Source organism: Pseudoliparis swirei, chromosome 5 (assembly GCF_029220125.1).
Source record: "Pseudoliparis swirei isolate HS2019 ecotype Mariana Trench chromosome 5, NWPU_hadal_v1, whole genome shotgun sequence".
NCBI lineage: Eukaryota > Metazoa > Chordata > Actinopteri > Perciformes > Liparidae > Pseudoliparis > Pseudoliparis swirei.
In genome coordinates this window covers 8,824,695-8,840,904 of record NC_079392.1, presented here as the reverse complement: position 1 = coordinate 8,840,904, position 16,210 = coordinate 8,824,695, and the positions used below count along the sequence as shown (strand labels likewise).

The following is a 16,210-nucleotide window of genomic DNA, read 5'->3' as shown; positions in this document are numbered from 1 at the left end:
ATTTCCTGCCTCAACAAGTGCCAATAAATTGCTGCCGAAACTGCTGCAATGTCAGTCTGGCTGCAGTCTGTCTGTTGTTTGGCCCAAACCAGCAGGGGAAATAACCGTTTGTGTTTACGGCAGCCCCACCCAGGACACACTGAATCTGGACCTTGCCTGTAGGATAATTTTTGTATTTTAGTTTTGGATCATTTGACCACATTAATGAAACATTTCTGCACACACATGTAGATTTACAAACAAATGAAGATCTTTTGTGAGATTGTTTGTATATTTAAGATAGTAACATCACATAAGATATTAACATGAGCCAAATAAAGAACTGTTTCCATAAGAAAACAGATGCGTTAATACACCACAGATTGACAGTGTGAGTTTCCAAAATTAGGACCATTATTATGTTGCGATAAGGAGCTGTTATTGTGAAATTGACCTTTCTAAATGTTGCGTGAGTTGTGGCTAGACAGAACGACTATTGTCAGATGGAAAAAATATATGTAAAAATAAGGAAGTTGGCAAGTGACACGCCCTCCCTAACCTCACAGGATTTGGGATTTTTGTTAGCGCTTGAGGCTCAGTATCTCTTAAAAAGAAAAGCACTATGTTTAACCAAGATGCAACCCATATATATAAGTTTAAAACTAAGTTAAAAATACCCTGCGATAAGAACTCTTTGAATATATTTTGTACTAGAGATCTGTTTGTTGGACCGAATTTATGACTGACTGAAAACGTTGGTGAAGTGTTACATGGTTGGTTTGATTTTTTGCTTCCTTATTTATAATTTGTTCCTGCTTTAACATTTTTATTTTTGTCTTTCCTTATGCATGGTTAATTTTTACTTTATTTTTATTATTATTATTATTATTATGCATTCTTACCTTTGAAGATTGTATTTCTGTAAAAATACCTAAATAAAATATCAAGTATTAAAAAAAAGAGGGCAGCAATGGGATGAAGGTATAAAGGAAGATGGCTGATATATATTAACTCATTTTCAATCTCTCATTCTCTGCAGAGTCTTCTGAAAATGAGCCTGACTGGAATTTCTGGAAGTATCTCATTGATGTGAATGGGAAAGTGTTGGATGCATGGGGCCCAAAGGTTCCTGTCAAAGAAATCAGACCCAAAATATCTGAAATGGTGCGGCAGATAATCCTAAAGAAGAAAGAAGAGCTTTAACCTGCTGTTAAGGTTACGGGTTAGATTTTAAGAGGTAAACTAAACACATTTATTTTACTTGTACAATCAGTCTTTGTTTTACTAAACCATTAGTAAGTCACATAGAAAAAGCAAGTTATCCTTGCTCTAATGAAAGCACTGATGAAACATCAACATTTTTTTAAATTTCAAGATCAAGTTTTACATCAGGTGGATGACATTTGAAGCTGCAACTTTGATCCAAAGAGCTCCTGTTTTCCTATTTGTTTGCCTTGTGGATTATGTGTTTGGCTGATGATCACGTCTGATTTGATCGAATAAACATTTACTGTGATGAGAGAAAGGTATACCTGGCTACTACGGTTTTCTTTACTGGACATTTTCAGAACACAAACATTAACTTATGAAAAACATAAATTTCTTAGGGAATTCACGATATTGGGTGCCATGAAGATGACATAAAATCTCCAACCAGGTTCTGCTGTTTTGAGTTTTACTGCTTATCACTGTCATTCAATTTACCATAAATATAAGGGCTATAGCAGACAATAATGTAGTTGAAGGCCTTTTCAGTTTTTCTAAGTGTAGTTTTCAGCAAATTCATCTTCTTCTTTGAAGCACCCAGTTCTGCTGGTATATACACAGACATTTTATGACATGTAACATAGTTGTAATAATGTACACTGCATTTTTATAGGAGAAGTTCAAATTGCTGATTATCTCTTACGCATTAATAGACACTTAACATTTATTATATCTGCTTACATCTACATTATATTACAACTACAATTCATTATAATAAAAGTCAATTATATTAAGGCTGTAGGGTGGGGTAATTTGAGAAAATGTGTTGTTATATTTGTTGAAATTGTCATTACATTAAAAAGAAAATTGGAATATGTGGCTCACAGGACTGTAGAAAGCTGTGAAATGATCGGATTGCATACCTGCTTTGCACTCATTGTGCATCCCAGAGTCTTCCACGAGCTGCTATGGCTTCACAGCTTTCAGTACTGACAACAGCCATGTTTGTGAGGGAGAGGGAGTCCGAACACATGGACTGTCAGGTGTCACTGATTTGGCAACTTTCTCACTAATGTAGCACTTTTTCCGACAATGCTGCAATGTCTTTGTAAAACTGGTATTTTCCAATAAATAGTTAGTCAAAGTTAACGTTTTACATTTCTTCAAAATGTACAATCGCTTCAGGGACGTGAGAATATTGCCACACCGGCTTTTGCTGAACTTTTCACAGGTTGCTTTTCATAATCTTCTGATAGATGTAGCACATCTTTTAATGCTGTGCACTCATCTGGGGACGGAGGTAGAATCTTGGATTACTTGTGAGCACACGTCTCCTAACCCTGCCCCACTGGTGCAGGGAACAAATTGTACCAATCCCTCCTCCAGAGCAAGCCAGTCAGTGGGGGGGTCATATAAACTGTAAAAAGGGTTTACCTGAGTGTGAATATCATCACACAATTTAATTGCAACACATATTTAATTGATACATCAAGAGATTACAAAATGTGACATTTATATCAGTCATAAGACAAATACATAGTTAAATTACATAAAGAGATATTAGATTATCAACTACAATTGTTATATCCTCTATTTCATTGCAATGGTGAAATAAAGTGTTTTTTAATCTTTCTTAATTTAGGACCCATTTTTGAGAAATAAAATCTGAGGACCATCCATGAAAGAAAAGAACACAACATGACAAAAAAGAAAATGAACTTGGTTGCAAATATGCGTCAGCTGTAATGTAATGACCAACATACATATTCTGCTTCGCCACCACTGCCTTCCATTATACATTTAAATTGAGATTTCATTGAGCTTTATATTCCAGAAATGAGTCAGAAATAATGTGGCTGGTGGTTTTAAACTTTCCCCATCATGAGGCGTATTGAGTATTTACAACACTCAATCTGAAAAGGCCCACTGTACCGGCCCACTAAAGGTGTCAGTGAGCATTAAACCCAAGTTGTGTCTTTTCTGTATTCTACCAGAGGGTAAAGAAAAGGAGTCCAAGCAGTACCGTACCCAGTCGGATGGAGCAGGCGCCACATGCAGTTTTTGTTGATTGAGGTGTAGTTGTTGGTACGGCTGTGGCTGTTGGTTTTGCAGCTGTGGCTGTTGGTTTTGCAGCTGTGGTTATTGGTGGTGCAGCTGTGGCTGTTGGTGGTGCAGCTGTGGTTGTTGGTGGTGGTGTAGTTGTTGGAGCAGCTGTGGTTGTTGGTGGTGGTGTAGTTGTTGGAGCAGCTGTGGTTGTTGGTGGTGGTGTAGTTGTTGGAGCAGCTGTGGTTGTTGGTGGTGGTGTAGTTGTTGGAGCAGCTGTGGTTGTTGGTGGTGGTGTAGTTGTTGGAGCAGCTGTGGTTGTTGGTGGTGGTGTAGTTGTTGGAGCAGCTGTGGTTGTTGGTGGTGGTGTAGTTGTTGGAGCAGCTGTGGTTGTTGGTGGTGGTGTAGTTGGAGCAGCTGTGGTTGTTGGTGGTGGTGTAGTTGTTGGAGCAGCTGTGGTTGTTGGTGCTGGTGTAGTTGTTGGAGCAGCTGTGGTTGTTGGTGCTGGTGTAGTTGTTGGAGCAGCTGTGGTTGTTGGTGGTGGTGTAGTTGTTGGAGCAGCTGTGGTTGTTGGTGGTGCAGCTGTGGTTGTTGGTGCTGGTGTAGTTGTTGGAGCAGCTGTGGTTGTTGGTGGTGGTGTAGTTGTTGGAGCAGCTGTGGTTGTTGGTGCTGGTGTAGTTGTTGGAGCAGCTGTGGTTGTTGGTGCTGGTGTAGTTGTTGGAGCAGCTGTGGTTGTTGGTGGTGGTGTAGTTGTTGGAGCAGCTGTGGTTGTTGGTGCTGGTGTAGTTGTTGGAGCAGCTGTGGTTGTTGGTGCTGGTGTAGTTGTTGGAGCAGCTGTGGTTGTTGGTGGTGGTGTAGTTGTTGGAGCAGCTGTGGTCGTTGTTTGAGCAGCTGTGGCTGTTGGTGGTGCATACAAATTATGATCAAATACAAATGTCTAAAAAACCTGCATGTCTAATATGCTCTTCTCTTTTTTTTCTTCTTCTGTACAAATATATTTGCACAGCGAAGTCGAGACATGTATTGTAATTAGGGCTGTGAAACGATTAAAATTTTTAATCGGGTTAATCACAGGTTGTTGTGGATTAATCATGATTAATCACATATTACCGATATTCTCGGTATATTTTGTGAGAACATAGATTTATGACAAAAGACGGATATATACATTTATACATTCTTCTATACAATGGTGCTGCAACTCAGCAGTTATTTAGCAGTTTTCTTCCATATGGAACATTAATACATCTTCATCCTAAACAGAATGTTTAACCCTCCTGTTACCTTTCGGGTCAATTTGACCCCATTCAATGTTTAATGTCGGTGTTCTTTGGGGTCAATTTGACCCCAGGCTGTTTTTCACTGTGTCAAACATATCAGAAATATCAACTTTTTATTTATTTAAAGGGCTATTTAGGTAGTCAACAAACAAACATAAAGTACCTCACACTTAAACTTGGGAAGCAATATTAATTCTAATAATTTTCTGGAGGTTTTAATTGCTGGGGTCAAATTGACCCCGAGGGTAAAATATGTTAGTAAATGTAAAGGTAACAGGAGGGTTAAACAGAACATTTTTCTCTTGTTCGTCAACCATTAACTCCACCATGATACAATCTAAAGGCCTCTAGTCTTCCTCTAGCAGCTGCTGAGGCAAACTGACTGTGTGGGTTTTCTTCATGAACTGGGCCGTGATGAAACGGACGGCGGGGACACCGCTGCAAAGCTGAAACCTCACCGGCACGGACAGGTGGACAGATTGACAAGTGACTCTTTTTTTTTGCTCGGTCCCGATGCGCGCGCACGGAGCTCTGCGGCGCGCGAGACGGAGATCGATAAGTGTTAACGCAACGCGAAGAGACAGAAATGACATGCTGCTGTGGTGATACGATCAACAACAGACGTTTAGTTTAATAAAAGAACAAATACGTGCTATAGAGAACATGTCAGGGGGCGGGCCAATCTTTTTAATGTCATGCGATCTACCAACACTACGCCGCGATCGACTGGCAGGTCGCGATCTACAGGAAGTAAAAGTCGTCACAAGGTTTCCGTAGGTGAACCTGCGGAAGGATCATTACCGATGAACAGCAAGACCGTCTGCATGAGAGCGGACATAGTTCAGATTGAAGTGGTGTATTGGAAGCTCATTTTGCAAGTGACTTTTTTTTCGTCCCGACGACCAACAACAGACGGATTGGAAGCTCATTCTGCGCATGCGTTAAATGCGTTAAATAAATAAAAACTAGTTAAACCTGTAATTGAATTAACTGAGTTAACGCGTTATTTTTCACAACACTAATTGTAATGTGTACAATTCACAGCGATTTTGAATGGAATTTTGCTACGATTTAGTACGATTTAAAATACTTTACAAAAAAATTAATTCTGGGAATTGACAAATGTCTTAAAATTTCTTTATATGCTCTATTTCTGATATATATAAGTCACTTATATATTGTAAGAATAAGTAGAGTTACCTGTGCAGGAGAGGGCCCAGATGAGAGTCAGAGAAAGGACCAGCTTCATCATGATTAGCAGGTAGTCTTCTGTAGATTAGTTGTCCTGGAAGGTGATGCTACACCTTATTGGCTCCGCTGCTCTGAATATACTGTGCAGGTGTCCTACAAATATATGACGCATGCCTACGGAAGCATTTTAGGGATTGGGTGTGAACACATTTTCACAACGTTCTGCCTCTCAATTTCTCTTTTTTTCTTCTTCGGAATAGCAACACACCAACACACCTTCGCACACCCTTTTGGACAAAAAACAAGAAGAAAATTTGCTTGATGCAAAAGACTACGATGATGGCATTGTGAACAATGTGCCCTTTGATACAACTTTCCTATGCATTATGTTGTAAAGGAAGGCCCTTGCACTTGAATATTTCACAACTTGCGAGCATGCACTTCTTGCTTTCCATCTTTGGGAAAGCTGTGGAATTGGAAAGTGTTACATTTTAAACTATTTTTCTCTTATCTTGTACTGCATTTTATTTTTCTATTGGACTCTGGTTTGTTCTATTTTATCTTTATTCATTCTTATTCTACTTTCTTTCAAAACTTTTCGATCTCAAGTCCTTTATGTCTTTTGTAAAATACTTTGCCTTATTGCCTTAATGTTGAAAGTTGCTTTACAAATACATTTGTTTTGTCCTGCTTTGCACTGTCTGCATCACCTTATAGTATAGCTTAATATTAACAGCATTTAAAGTAGAAGTAGTAATATGCAATTTCCTGCCTCAACAAGTGCCAATAAATTGCTGCCGAAACCGCTGCAATGTCAGTCTGTTGTTTGGCCCAAACCAGCAGGGGAAATAACCGTTTGTGTTTACGGCAGCCTACCCCAGCCCCAACCAGGACACACTGAATCTGGACCTTGCCTGTAGGATAATTTTTGTATTTTAGTTTTGGATCATTTGACCACATTAATGAAACATTTCTGCACACACATGTAGATTTACAAACAAATGAAGATCTTTTGTGAGATTGTTTGTATATTTAAGATAGTAACATCACATAAGATAGTAACATGAGCCAAATAAAGTACTGTTTCCGTAAGAAAACAGATGCGTTAATACACCACAGATTGACAGTGTGAGTTTCCAAAATTAGGACCATTATTATGTTTCGATAAGGAGCTGTTATTGTGAAATTGACCTTTCTAAATGTTGCGTGAGTTGTGGGTAGACAGAAGGACTATTGTCATAATTGTAGAGTCTGTGAAGTTAAATAGGCTGTCAGGAAGTCTGTGGTCAAAGCAGGAAAACAGGAAGGGAAATTAATTCTGGTTCCTCTCTTGAGAGGCACAGAGATGCTTTTGTGTTGTTCTGATTAGATACAATGACAAAACACTTTTTAGTTTATATCAACAGTAGTTTGATATTTTTAATAAACATTTACGATATATATGTGCCAATTTTTTTCAAACAGCTAAACAAAGTTTTTGCACACCAATAAATCTTTCATGTGCAAAGGACCAATACAATAAAATACTTCATCGCCATTTTATGTGATTAATCACTACATTTACTCCAAGGTATGGGCAAATGTTCAGTATTTTGAATTGCAGTTGCTCAGAGGGATAACAGTTTATCTGTGTCATAAATTAAGTACATTTTAAGGTTTAAATTTTTTTTTTTTAGAAACTGTAGATTCGCCATTGTCAAAAGTAGACCTTTAAGTCCGAGAAAGATTTATTTCCAAACAAGATGATTTACATTTTAGGAAGTTTAATTGAATTGAACTGCAACAATAAACCCAATGGGGTTAATCAAGGACAGGTGGTTGAGTTAACCAGCCTTGTTATTTGGCAGTCAACATGATTTCAACGTGAATTTATGCAAAACTACGAGGAACTAAAAAAGAGCTACCAGGAACTCTGTTGATATGAAGTGCTCGCACAAGAGTTTTGTCGAGAAGTGAAAGCCAAACATTCATCCTGGTTTCAGCAATGACCTGATCAAACTGCAAAATATCCAACACATTTTTCTTTTTTTCTTAAGGTTTCTGAAGTAAAATGTGGTAAATATTCTCACTGGATATATAGCAGCAGGGAGGGATAGGTATAAACTGTGTGGACAGGTTCATCCTGGATTTTTCTTTAAAAGAAGGTATTTTAGAGATCTTTTCTAAACTGAAATGTGTTGCAACCTATAAGGAATAACTTGTGAGTGAAAAAGACGAAAAACACAAGACGTCAGTGTGTAGAGTTACATTAGCAGTAACGTTATAGCCGTGAACAAAGCACTGCAGTGTGTGTTCAGTTTATTTATTGCAGAACAAATGCTGAGACACCTGCTGATTAAAGTGAAGGGGGTGCGCCCTAAAATTTGGGGACGACTTCGACCCATGCCTGACATTTAAGGGCGACCTGCTACTCTCATTCATCATCCGGTTATTATGACGACTTCTCAAAGATTTTTTTTTGTTTAAAAGGCACTTGGCCACAGGGCCTAAACATTTTCTTCAGCCCAAAATGTGTCGTCCTGCAATCTAAAGTGTCGTCCTGCAATCTACAGCCACGATTTTGCGAAAAATGGTCAGACCAAAATCCAGATGATTGTTGATGATTTTAGTTTTGTCCCTGCAAATTACACCAAATTAAAATGTTGGACACATTTTACTTAACTTTTTTTCTAAATGCAAATATTTATGTAGAGTTAAAGGAATTTAGCAGCTCTGGATACATCGTGATCTTTTTTATTTTGTTTTTGCTCCCCGTTTTATTTTGTCTGATTTGTTTCTTCTGTATTTATAGTCCTGACTTTTGTCCCTCGTCTTTTGGTTTGTCTGCCATGTCTCCTCTCAGTATCCCTCGTGCTGGTTTATGATTCACCTGATTGTTTGTTTTGAACTACTCCTGTTGCTCCCTGAGTCTGTCTGCATCTGGACCCAACCCTTGTTATCTGTTCTTCAGAACTTGACAGGAAATACCAGGACAACTGACAACTTTCACACACACACTTTATCAAATATATAATATATATGTATACGTAAATCAGTCTACTGTGTGAAGCATTTAAAGTCACAGCTAGTCATATTTATACAACATCAGAAAATGGCTGTGGATCATCATTATTCTTCGGAAGCAGGTCTAGAAGCCAGGACTGTGTGCACATTTCAATACGATGCAAATCTAATCAAGATAGCTGTGGAAGAAACAAGGCCTCACTTTGTAGGTTTCTTTGATAGGAATCTCACAGCCTTGACAGCTCTGTATTTCAGTCTCTATGTGTACCATGTGGACAAGCTGTTTGACGTCACATGGTCATTCTTGGTCACTTGACATGTTCTCGCCTGTTTGTTCGTCACGGTGAAGGTGTGACACTTCACTCACAGCGACTACATTTCCTCTGTGGAGGCAAAATAGGTCACACAGGCCTTTAGAAACTTCTGCAGTTAAATTGGACTAAGCAAACACTTTGTGATGACAAACACACGGATGTTGTAAAGACATAATTGCGTCGACCTCGAATATAAGATGAACCCAACTTTTTTAAATATGTGGAGGCCAATAGGGTAACTAGTAATTAGCTCCTCCATTGCTGAGCTCCACACAAATTATAAATAATGTTAACCGGCTCATTTCGCCACCTGAAATAAGATGCTTGGATGTTTTATGGTGGCGAACGTGTCACCTGTAAGAGTCTCTTACTTTCAACATTTCTCAGAAGTGTAGAACTCACCTTCTGTCAGCACTAATTGGACTAATGACCATCGATCACACCATAGATTAGGCCCCAGCATCCACAATGAGCACCAATAAAGCAACATATTCACGATTTTGAGTTTCCTGTAAAGACAAAAAAGGATTATGACGAGTGGAGCATGTTTATTCGATCAATGCAAATTTATTTTTAAGCACAATAGTTTCTTGTTGAAGTTCCCTGCTTTGAAAGTCAAGGTACTATCCAGTTCCTTTTTTCTCCATGTATCTACGGTAAGTTAGCTTCCTCTTTCTAAACACAATGTCACATATAGAAGCTCCGTAAACCCGACATTGTGCACATGTTCCCATCATGATGAAGCTGGGTCTCCTTCTCGCTCTTATCTGGGTGCTCTCCAGCGCAGGTAACTCGACTCACTCCTAAATCTGGGTTTATGGACACATTTTAAGATATACTATTCTTTCTTGAATGACTTTTGTTTTGGCGAAGGCTTTTACTTTAAATAAACAGGATCAGAACCCAAAAGCACGACTCTGAGACAGGAGTAACAAAGATGATTTCTTTTACTGGGTACAGGCAGGGTCAAACTAGGGAGATCAGTCCGTGAGGCAAACAAGTCAAAAAAAATGGGCAGGCAGAGAATCAATGGGAAGGACAGGCAGGCAGGATCAGAACAAGCAGATCAGATGCAAGTGAGGGGACCTAAATACTGACAGACTAATGAAGGGATGGGCTGTGCGTGAGATGGGCATGAGAACCAGGTGAAGGGAATGAAGGATGATCAGGTGTGAATGGCCGGGTCTGAAATGACATGAGAGTTCATTAAACCAGCAAACAGAATGAAAACAACTAATATGATGAGGAATTTGTGACATCTAATCGAGATAACGTGTTGTAGTCAAGCTCAGTTAGAGGCTGAAGAATAAGCAATTTGATACATAGCATACATTTAAATTGATGATCACCTTTTTTCTACAAGCCAAATAAGTTGAGGTTGTATTTAATTGCAATGAAATCATATATCTGTGTGTATTTGTGGTCAAATAATTTGCTGATTGTTCAATTCACCATCATCATATAAGTGATAAGTATTTTCTCTGTGCAGATGGAGCTCTTGAATGTCAGGTTAATCGAGGCTCCAAAACGTGTGCATCCGATGAATATTGTGCAACTGCTGCTGTGCAGAGTAAGTGTAAAAAGCTTTTAAAAAAGCATATCTTTCGGGTCATTTCGATTTCGGCTTTACAGCGTTTGTCCTGTGCATCATTTTTTTGAATGACATTTACAAAATGCACTTCGATTTCACAGAAAACGATAGATCATTTCAGTTTAAGTCATGCGAGTCGCCTTCGATGTGCAAACCAAACAATCAGACGTTCTCCTTCAACTTTGGTGGCGATACCACCACTGCACTGATTCACTGCTGCAAAACAAATAACTGCAATAGTGAAGCTGTGGCTTGTAAGTAAAGTAAGAATATGTGTTGAAATATCAGACCACTACAAAGGGGGACATGGAAAATGTTTTGTTGTCACTTAGTGTCTTTTCTTCTGTTTCAGACCCAGGTGTTCAAACGAATAACAGCCTTCAGTGTGTCACCTGCGATAATGATGCTGTCTGTAATAAGACGGTTCAGTGTGTGGGAGTGCAGTCCCGCTGCTTTAAAGGATACGGTGAGCCTTTCACAGGTGTTACGTCTGCCTTCAAGTGTTCCTTGATGGATTTGATTTATTCTTTCGTAAAACAGTGATTTTGTCATCCACAGTGGAAGCTAATAACAACACCTTCCCGTTTCTTGGCTGTGCTTCTGCAAACCTGTGTACTCTTCAGCTGAACAAGACATCTGCTTTGATTGGTCATATTAACTTTACCCGAGGACCAGAATGTTGTAGAACCAGCTTCTGTAATTCAGCCGGGACGGTCAATCTGAGTGTTGCTCCCATGCTTCTTGTTCTTCTTTTCCTTATCGTCTATTAGAACCAAGAGTGAAATAGAACTGAAAGGTACATTGAAAAACTTACAACCAACAACTAACAACGTCATTGATCTAAAAGGGGTGGACAGTAAAATATGAATATATAATGCAACGCAAACTCCAACTTCCGAATGTCCAAATGAATGTATACACATGATTAGTTCAAACTTTTCATCTTTTGAGAGCTGCCTCCTTAAAAACGACCAACACCCAGCAGTCCTCTTGTTAGGTGTTTACAGCTCTTGTTGTTGTCCTGCACTTTCAATTAAAACAAATGTAGTTGCAGAAAAGCTCCTTATAAAATTGATAATAAACATCTTTCTTCTGTTTCTGTTACTGGACTCTGGTGTTTTATGAAGCTTGCGGATAACTTGCTTATTTTACGTTTACTTTATTTGATCAGATAAATGCCTTCTTGAGATTAAAACCTCTTTTATCAATGAGAAGAACACTTTTACGAGAATGAATGAGTGGTAGGGGAAGTCACGACAGACCACAGAAAGAAATTGTGTCGACTAAAATACAGTGCTGAATACAAACATAACTAGTGGACACTCTTACTCTCTCTTACACACACACATATACACATATTCTCTAAATAACACCAGTGTTGCAATCAGACTCATAATAAACACACCACTATACATTTAAAATATGCAATGCATTCTGGTCTATTAAAGCTGTTTGAGGAAAGAAATAGCGGCACTGCTGCCTTGTCTATAATGGATTACTTCATATAGACACCAAATCCTGATGGTTTCCATTTATTGTTTTAGATTTTTGACTCATTTTCTGCCCTCAAATATCAGTTATCCAAAGGAGTAATTCTAATATGACCTTTGGACAAGTTAGTTCTATATATTGAGCTCAGCAGGACTGTGGTATTGGCTCGGTTTTACTTGTATTACTGCAGTATTAATTTATATTTTACAGGCAGGAAAATTATCCTCAGAAGTTCCAATAATTTGCAAACCCGTTGCACAAAATATCAACAAAAATGAGACAACGTTCTCCATGAAACTACACATTTGGCCTCTATCTGTAACTCAGCCATGTGCAAAGGAAAGGTATTTCTGTTTATTGGGCTGCAACGGAGCCATCGTTGGCGGCTGGTGGAATTTTACTTTGCTTGGGCCATCCAATCAATTATAGCAAACATCCCAGTATGATTCAATGCAATAAAAGTATCAAACACTTTTCTACTTTGTAGTTACATATTTAACATTTATTCCAACACTGACATAATAAGGACATCTTATTCATACAATTCAATATATTAATATATAAATCATATGATAATATTCTGTATAATATGATATATAATATGACTATATAATGTTAATATACAGTAAACATAATAAATATATAATAATAACATATTAATATCATATAATATGAATCACACATATATATATATATATTAAATTGAATAGAACATGTTTATTTATTAAGATGGACCTATGAACCTTGTTAGCTTAAAAGTGAGTCTGTTTTTATCCACCTCCTCATTGTGTCACCTTTTCATGTGTGTCCTGGTGTTCTCATGTTTTCATTAATTCTTCCGACATGTGCTTCATGTCTCTTACTCCCATAACTGTCCATGCAGGATCTATCCCCGTTGATTTAAAAAGCAAGCACGGAAAACAAAATATGGCATTAGCACGACGGCTTCCAGCTAGCCAGACCTTCCGGGTGTACCGCTCTCTCAATTTTTTAAATATGTGCTGCTTCCCTTCCACGCCAAACGGTCACAACAATACATTAAATATTCCCCTCTTTTTTCAAGATTTTTTCAGATTATTAAGAAACTCATCAATTTCTCCGCACATTCGGTTCCTGTTTCTTTTTCTAATCCTTTCCAGAGTATTGATGCTGTTCTTACGATAGGAAGATTGTTGCCGTATGGCTGCCGCCCTCATGTGGTATTCTATCGACAAGTAGGTCTCCCTTCGACCGAAATGTACATATTTTGCATAGAAGTTGTAAAGCATCTGTGCCGCTCTGGGATCCAGATCCCTTTTCAGAAGGTCTTTGTATAACTGGTCAGCTTTAGCTTGGTTATTGGACTCTGCGTAGATGTTGGCAAGATATATTTCTATTGGAAGGGAAGAAAGAGGGTACAGGGTAATCACTTCCTTATGGAGACTGATTGCTCTTTCGATCATGCTGTGCTCCAGGGGATTGTCCCTCCCCTGGAAGATCCCCTTGTAGCAGAGTGCAGCACATCTCTTCAGATAACGCTCATCTGGATTTCTTTCCAGAGCCTCCTCTGCCAAATCAATGGCCTCATCCATAGATACATATATTCTGTACAGCCTTAGTAATGGTGCGATACCACTGTAGCTGCTGACGGGCTTTCTTAAAACCCTTCTCGCTAACTCGCGTGCTTCACTTTCAATGTTCTTTCCTTTCTTGGCACAGGCCTCAAGGTAAAGAGCAGCGAGATACAAGTTCTCTGGATCATGTTCCTTGGCGATTTTCATTTTCTCCAAGATGTCAGCCGCCAGCCCTTTGTCACTGTGTCTAAGAGATTTCTCTAACCCTATGACGTGGCTGGTGTGCCACTCCACCATGTCCGGCTGCATCCTGATGGCTCTCTGGAAGTAATCTGCAACCAGCTCACTGTCTTTGCTGAACTTCATCAGGGTCCAGGCTTTTTCAGCGTAGATCTCCGGATGGAGCTCATCCTGGGATGGAGATGGGTACTCATTTATCAAGGCGTCGACTTTTAACAGGTAAGCCCGACACTCTGCTCGTTCTTTCCTCTGGTAGTGGAGCCAAGCCAGGTTCCCGTGGTTCACCACCAACCAGGGGCCCTCATCTGAGACGGTGTTTCTCATCTGGCGGAAGGCCTCCGCAGCCCTGCTGAGCAAATGGCAGGCGTCATTGCTTAATCCCAGCTGGTAGCAGATATACCCCTGCAGGTTGTAACTGTGACCCAGCCAGCTGTATCCCTCATCCACTGTGCCGATGTCCACCAGCTGGTCCTTGAGATAGTTAAGTGTAGTTCTGCTGGGGTCCAGATCCCATGTGAAGTGGCACTGCAGGGCCTCCAGTTTGGACTCCAGTGTTTGACTCTGAGCTGCACTGATGGAGTTTAAAAATGCCAAATGTAAAAACACTTATGCAGTACAGTCAGATAATGTGCTCTGTGGTGTAGTATGTTTGTGATCACAGTGATAATAAGTTGAGGAATGAAGTATTATATATAATTGTTTCTTTTCTTATATCCTTTCTATTGTTATACTTCCATTTGCTAGAGCTCTCATAAACGTTGACCTGCAATAGACTCATGATTTTTTTTTAAAGAACGGAATTCAGTTTCCCATAATAACTGAAGGTCAGACGGCTGACTTATCTAGGGGAGACAGAGATAAGTTTGTAACAACAAGAGGCACCTGCATTCCAGATAGATACATGCCCAGAAATACAACACACAATTGTTCGAATTTGATATTCTTTGAGATCAGACAGAAATGTCAAGACATGTGAGGATGCAGTTGCCCTCCTTCATGCCAGCTAGGTCCATTTAGATTAAGGATTTTGAATGGAGTCAGATGACGTCATCCTTGTTTGAAGTCAGAGTTACACTTCAACCTGCGAGTTGAATGGACTTCTCACCTCTTGCAATTACAGCACCGATACTTTGCCTGTGACCAGAAGAATAAATCATCTTGAATTTAGAAGTTGTTTGACCGTTATTAGATACACCAGCGGGCCACCAATCTTGAAATACGCTTTTAGAAGGAAGGAACAACCAATGGACAGAAAATAATGAATGTGTGAAGGGAGGAAAGAATGAAAAAAACAATATCAGAAACATGGAAAAGAGGGAAAGAATGAGAAAAAAAGATAATGAATGAACGAGTGGGAAGGAAATTAGGTAGGAAATTAATAAGGATCAGATGAGGAAGTATCAGAGGGGAGAACCGCCAGGAGAAAAATAAATGAGGAGAAAAGACAGAAAGGAAAGGGAATAAGGTTAGAAATGAAGGACTCGAAATGTGAAAAGGAAGGATAAAACAGAGTCACAATAAATTAATGAGATGGAAGAAGGAAAATAAGTGAATGAGGAAATAATGTCTCAGAAGGCAGCAGCAAAATATGAAGGGAAATAAGGTGGTATCGCACACAAAGTGAGGAGGAAACATAAGGGAAGAACTGAAAAAAATCCAGAAAGAAATAAGAAAGAAAATAATTAAAGGAGGGAAAGTCTGAAAAGGATGAAAGTATACTACCAGTTAAGGGGGAAAATACATGAAAAAAACAAAACAAAAACAAAGGAATAAATGGTGTGAAGAAAATAAAGATAGAAACGAAGATAATAGAATAGGAGGGCAATATCCAAAAAATAAAATGTAACATACTGTATAACTATATTAGCAATGCTACCGATTGACATGCAGAAGCAGACGCTCACCTCATCATCCAGCTGTAGTTTGAGAGTCTCTGGAGTCTGCTCTTTGAACTGTGCACAGTGCTGCTTTAGGTGCGGCGCCATAAAATGACAAATGTTCAACTTCTTTGGCATTGTAAATGATGTAATGCTGAGCACTGGAGTTTAACTCAGTGGACCTTCTTTTCCCAGTAACATACAGTATACAGTATACAGTCCTATCGGTCACACTAAACAAGCACACCGACTCATGACTCAGTAGGCCTATGTCTCTTCTCTCGTTTCCTTTGTAATTCCATGGATGTGATGATTAAAGTACACTTTGAGGTATTCAGATTCACCTCTCGTGATAGTTCATGAGTCTCAAACTAATGCTACAGCTTTAACAGAATGAATGGTGACTAATGCCATTCGTTATGCTCTCCTGTTGAGGGTAGTA

General features: G+C 39.1%; 1 protein-coding gene and 1 long non-coding RNA gene across 2 annotated transcripts; one reads left to right on the top strand and one right to left on the bottom strand.

Annotated features, from left to right (window-relative positions):
- The first annotated feature begins 9,766 nt into the window (after nucleotides 1-9,766).
- LOC130193816 (uncharacterized) lies at nucleotides 9,767-11,711 on the top strand. Its single transcript, XR_008831712.1, has 4 exons — nucleotides 9,767-9,803; nucleotides 10,506-10,586; nucleotides 10,709-10,861; nucleotides 10,960-11,711. It is a non-coding gene; the product is annotated as an uncharacterized LOC130193816 (long non-coding RNA).
- Nucleotides 11,712-12,823: 1,112 nt separating this feature from the next.
- Nucleotides 12,824-16,153, bottom strand: LOC130193811 (interferon-induced protein with tetratricopeptide repeats 1-like). The gene is made up of 2 exons (XM_056414568.1): nucleotides 15,796-16,153; nucleotides 12,824-14,462 (listed from the first exon to the last, which is right to left on the bottom strand). Exons 1-2 carry the CDS (start codon nucleotides 15,801-15,803, stop codon nucleotides 13,157-13,159), a joined length of 1,314 nt encoding a protein of 437 aa, XP_056270543.1. The 5' UTR covers nucleotides 15,804-16,153; the 3' UTR covers nucleotides 12,824-13,156.
- Nucleotides 16,154-16,210: the final 57 nt, after the last annotated feature.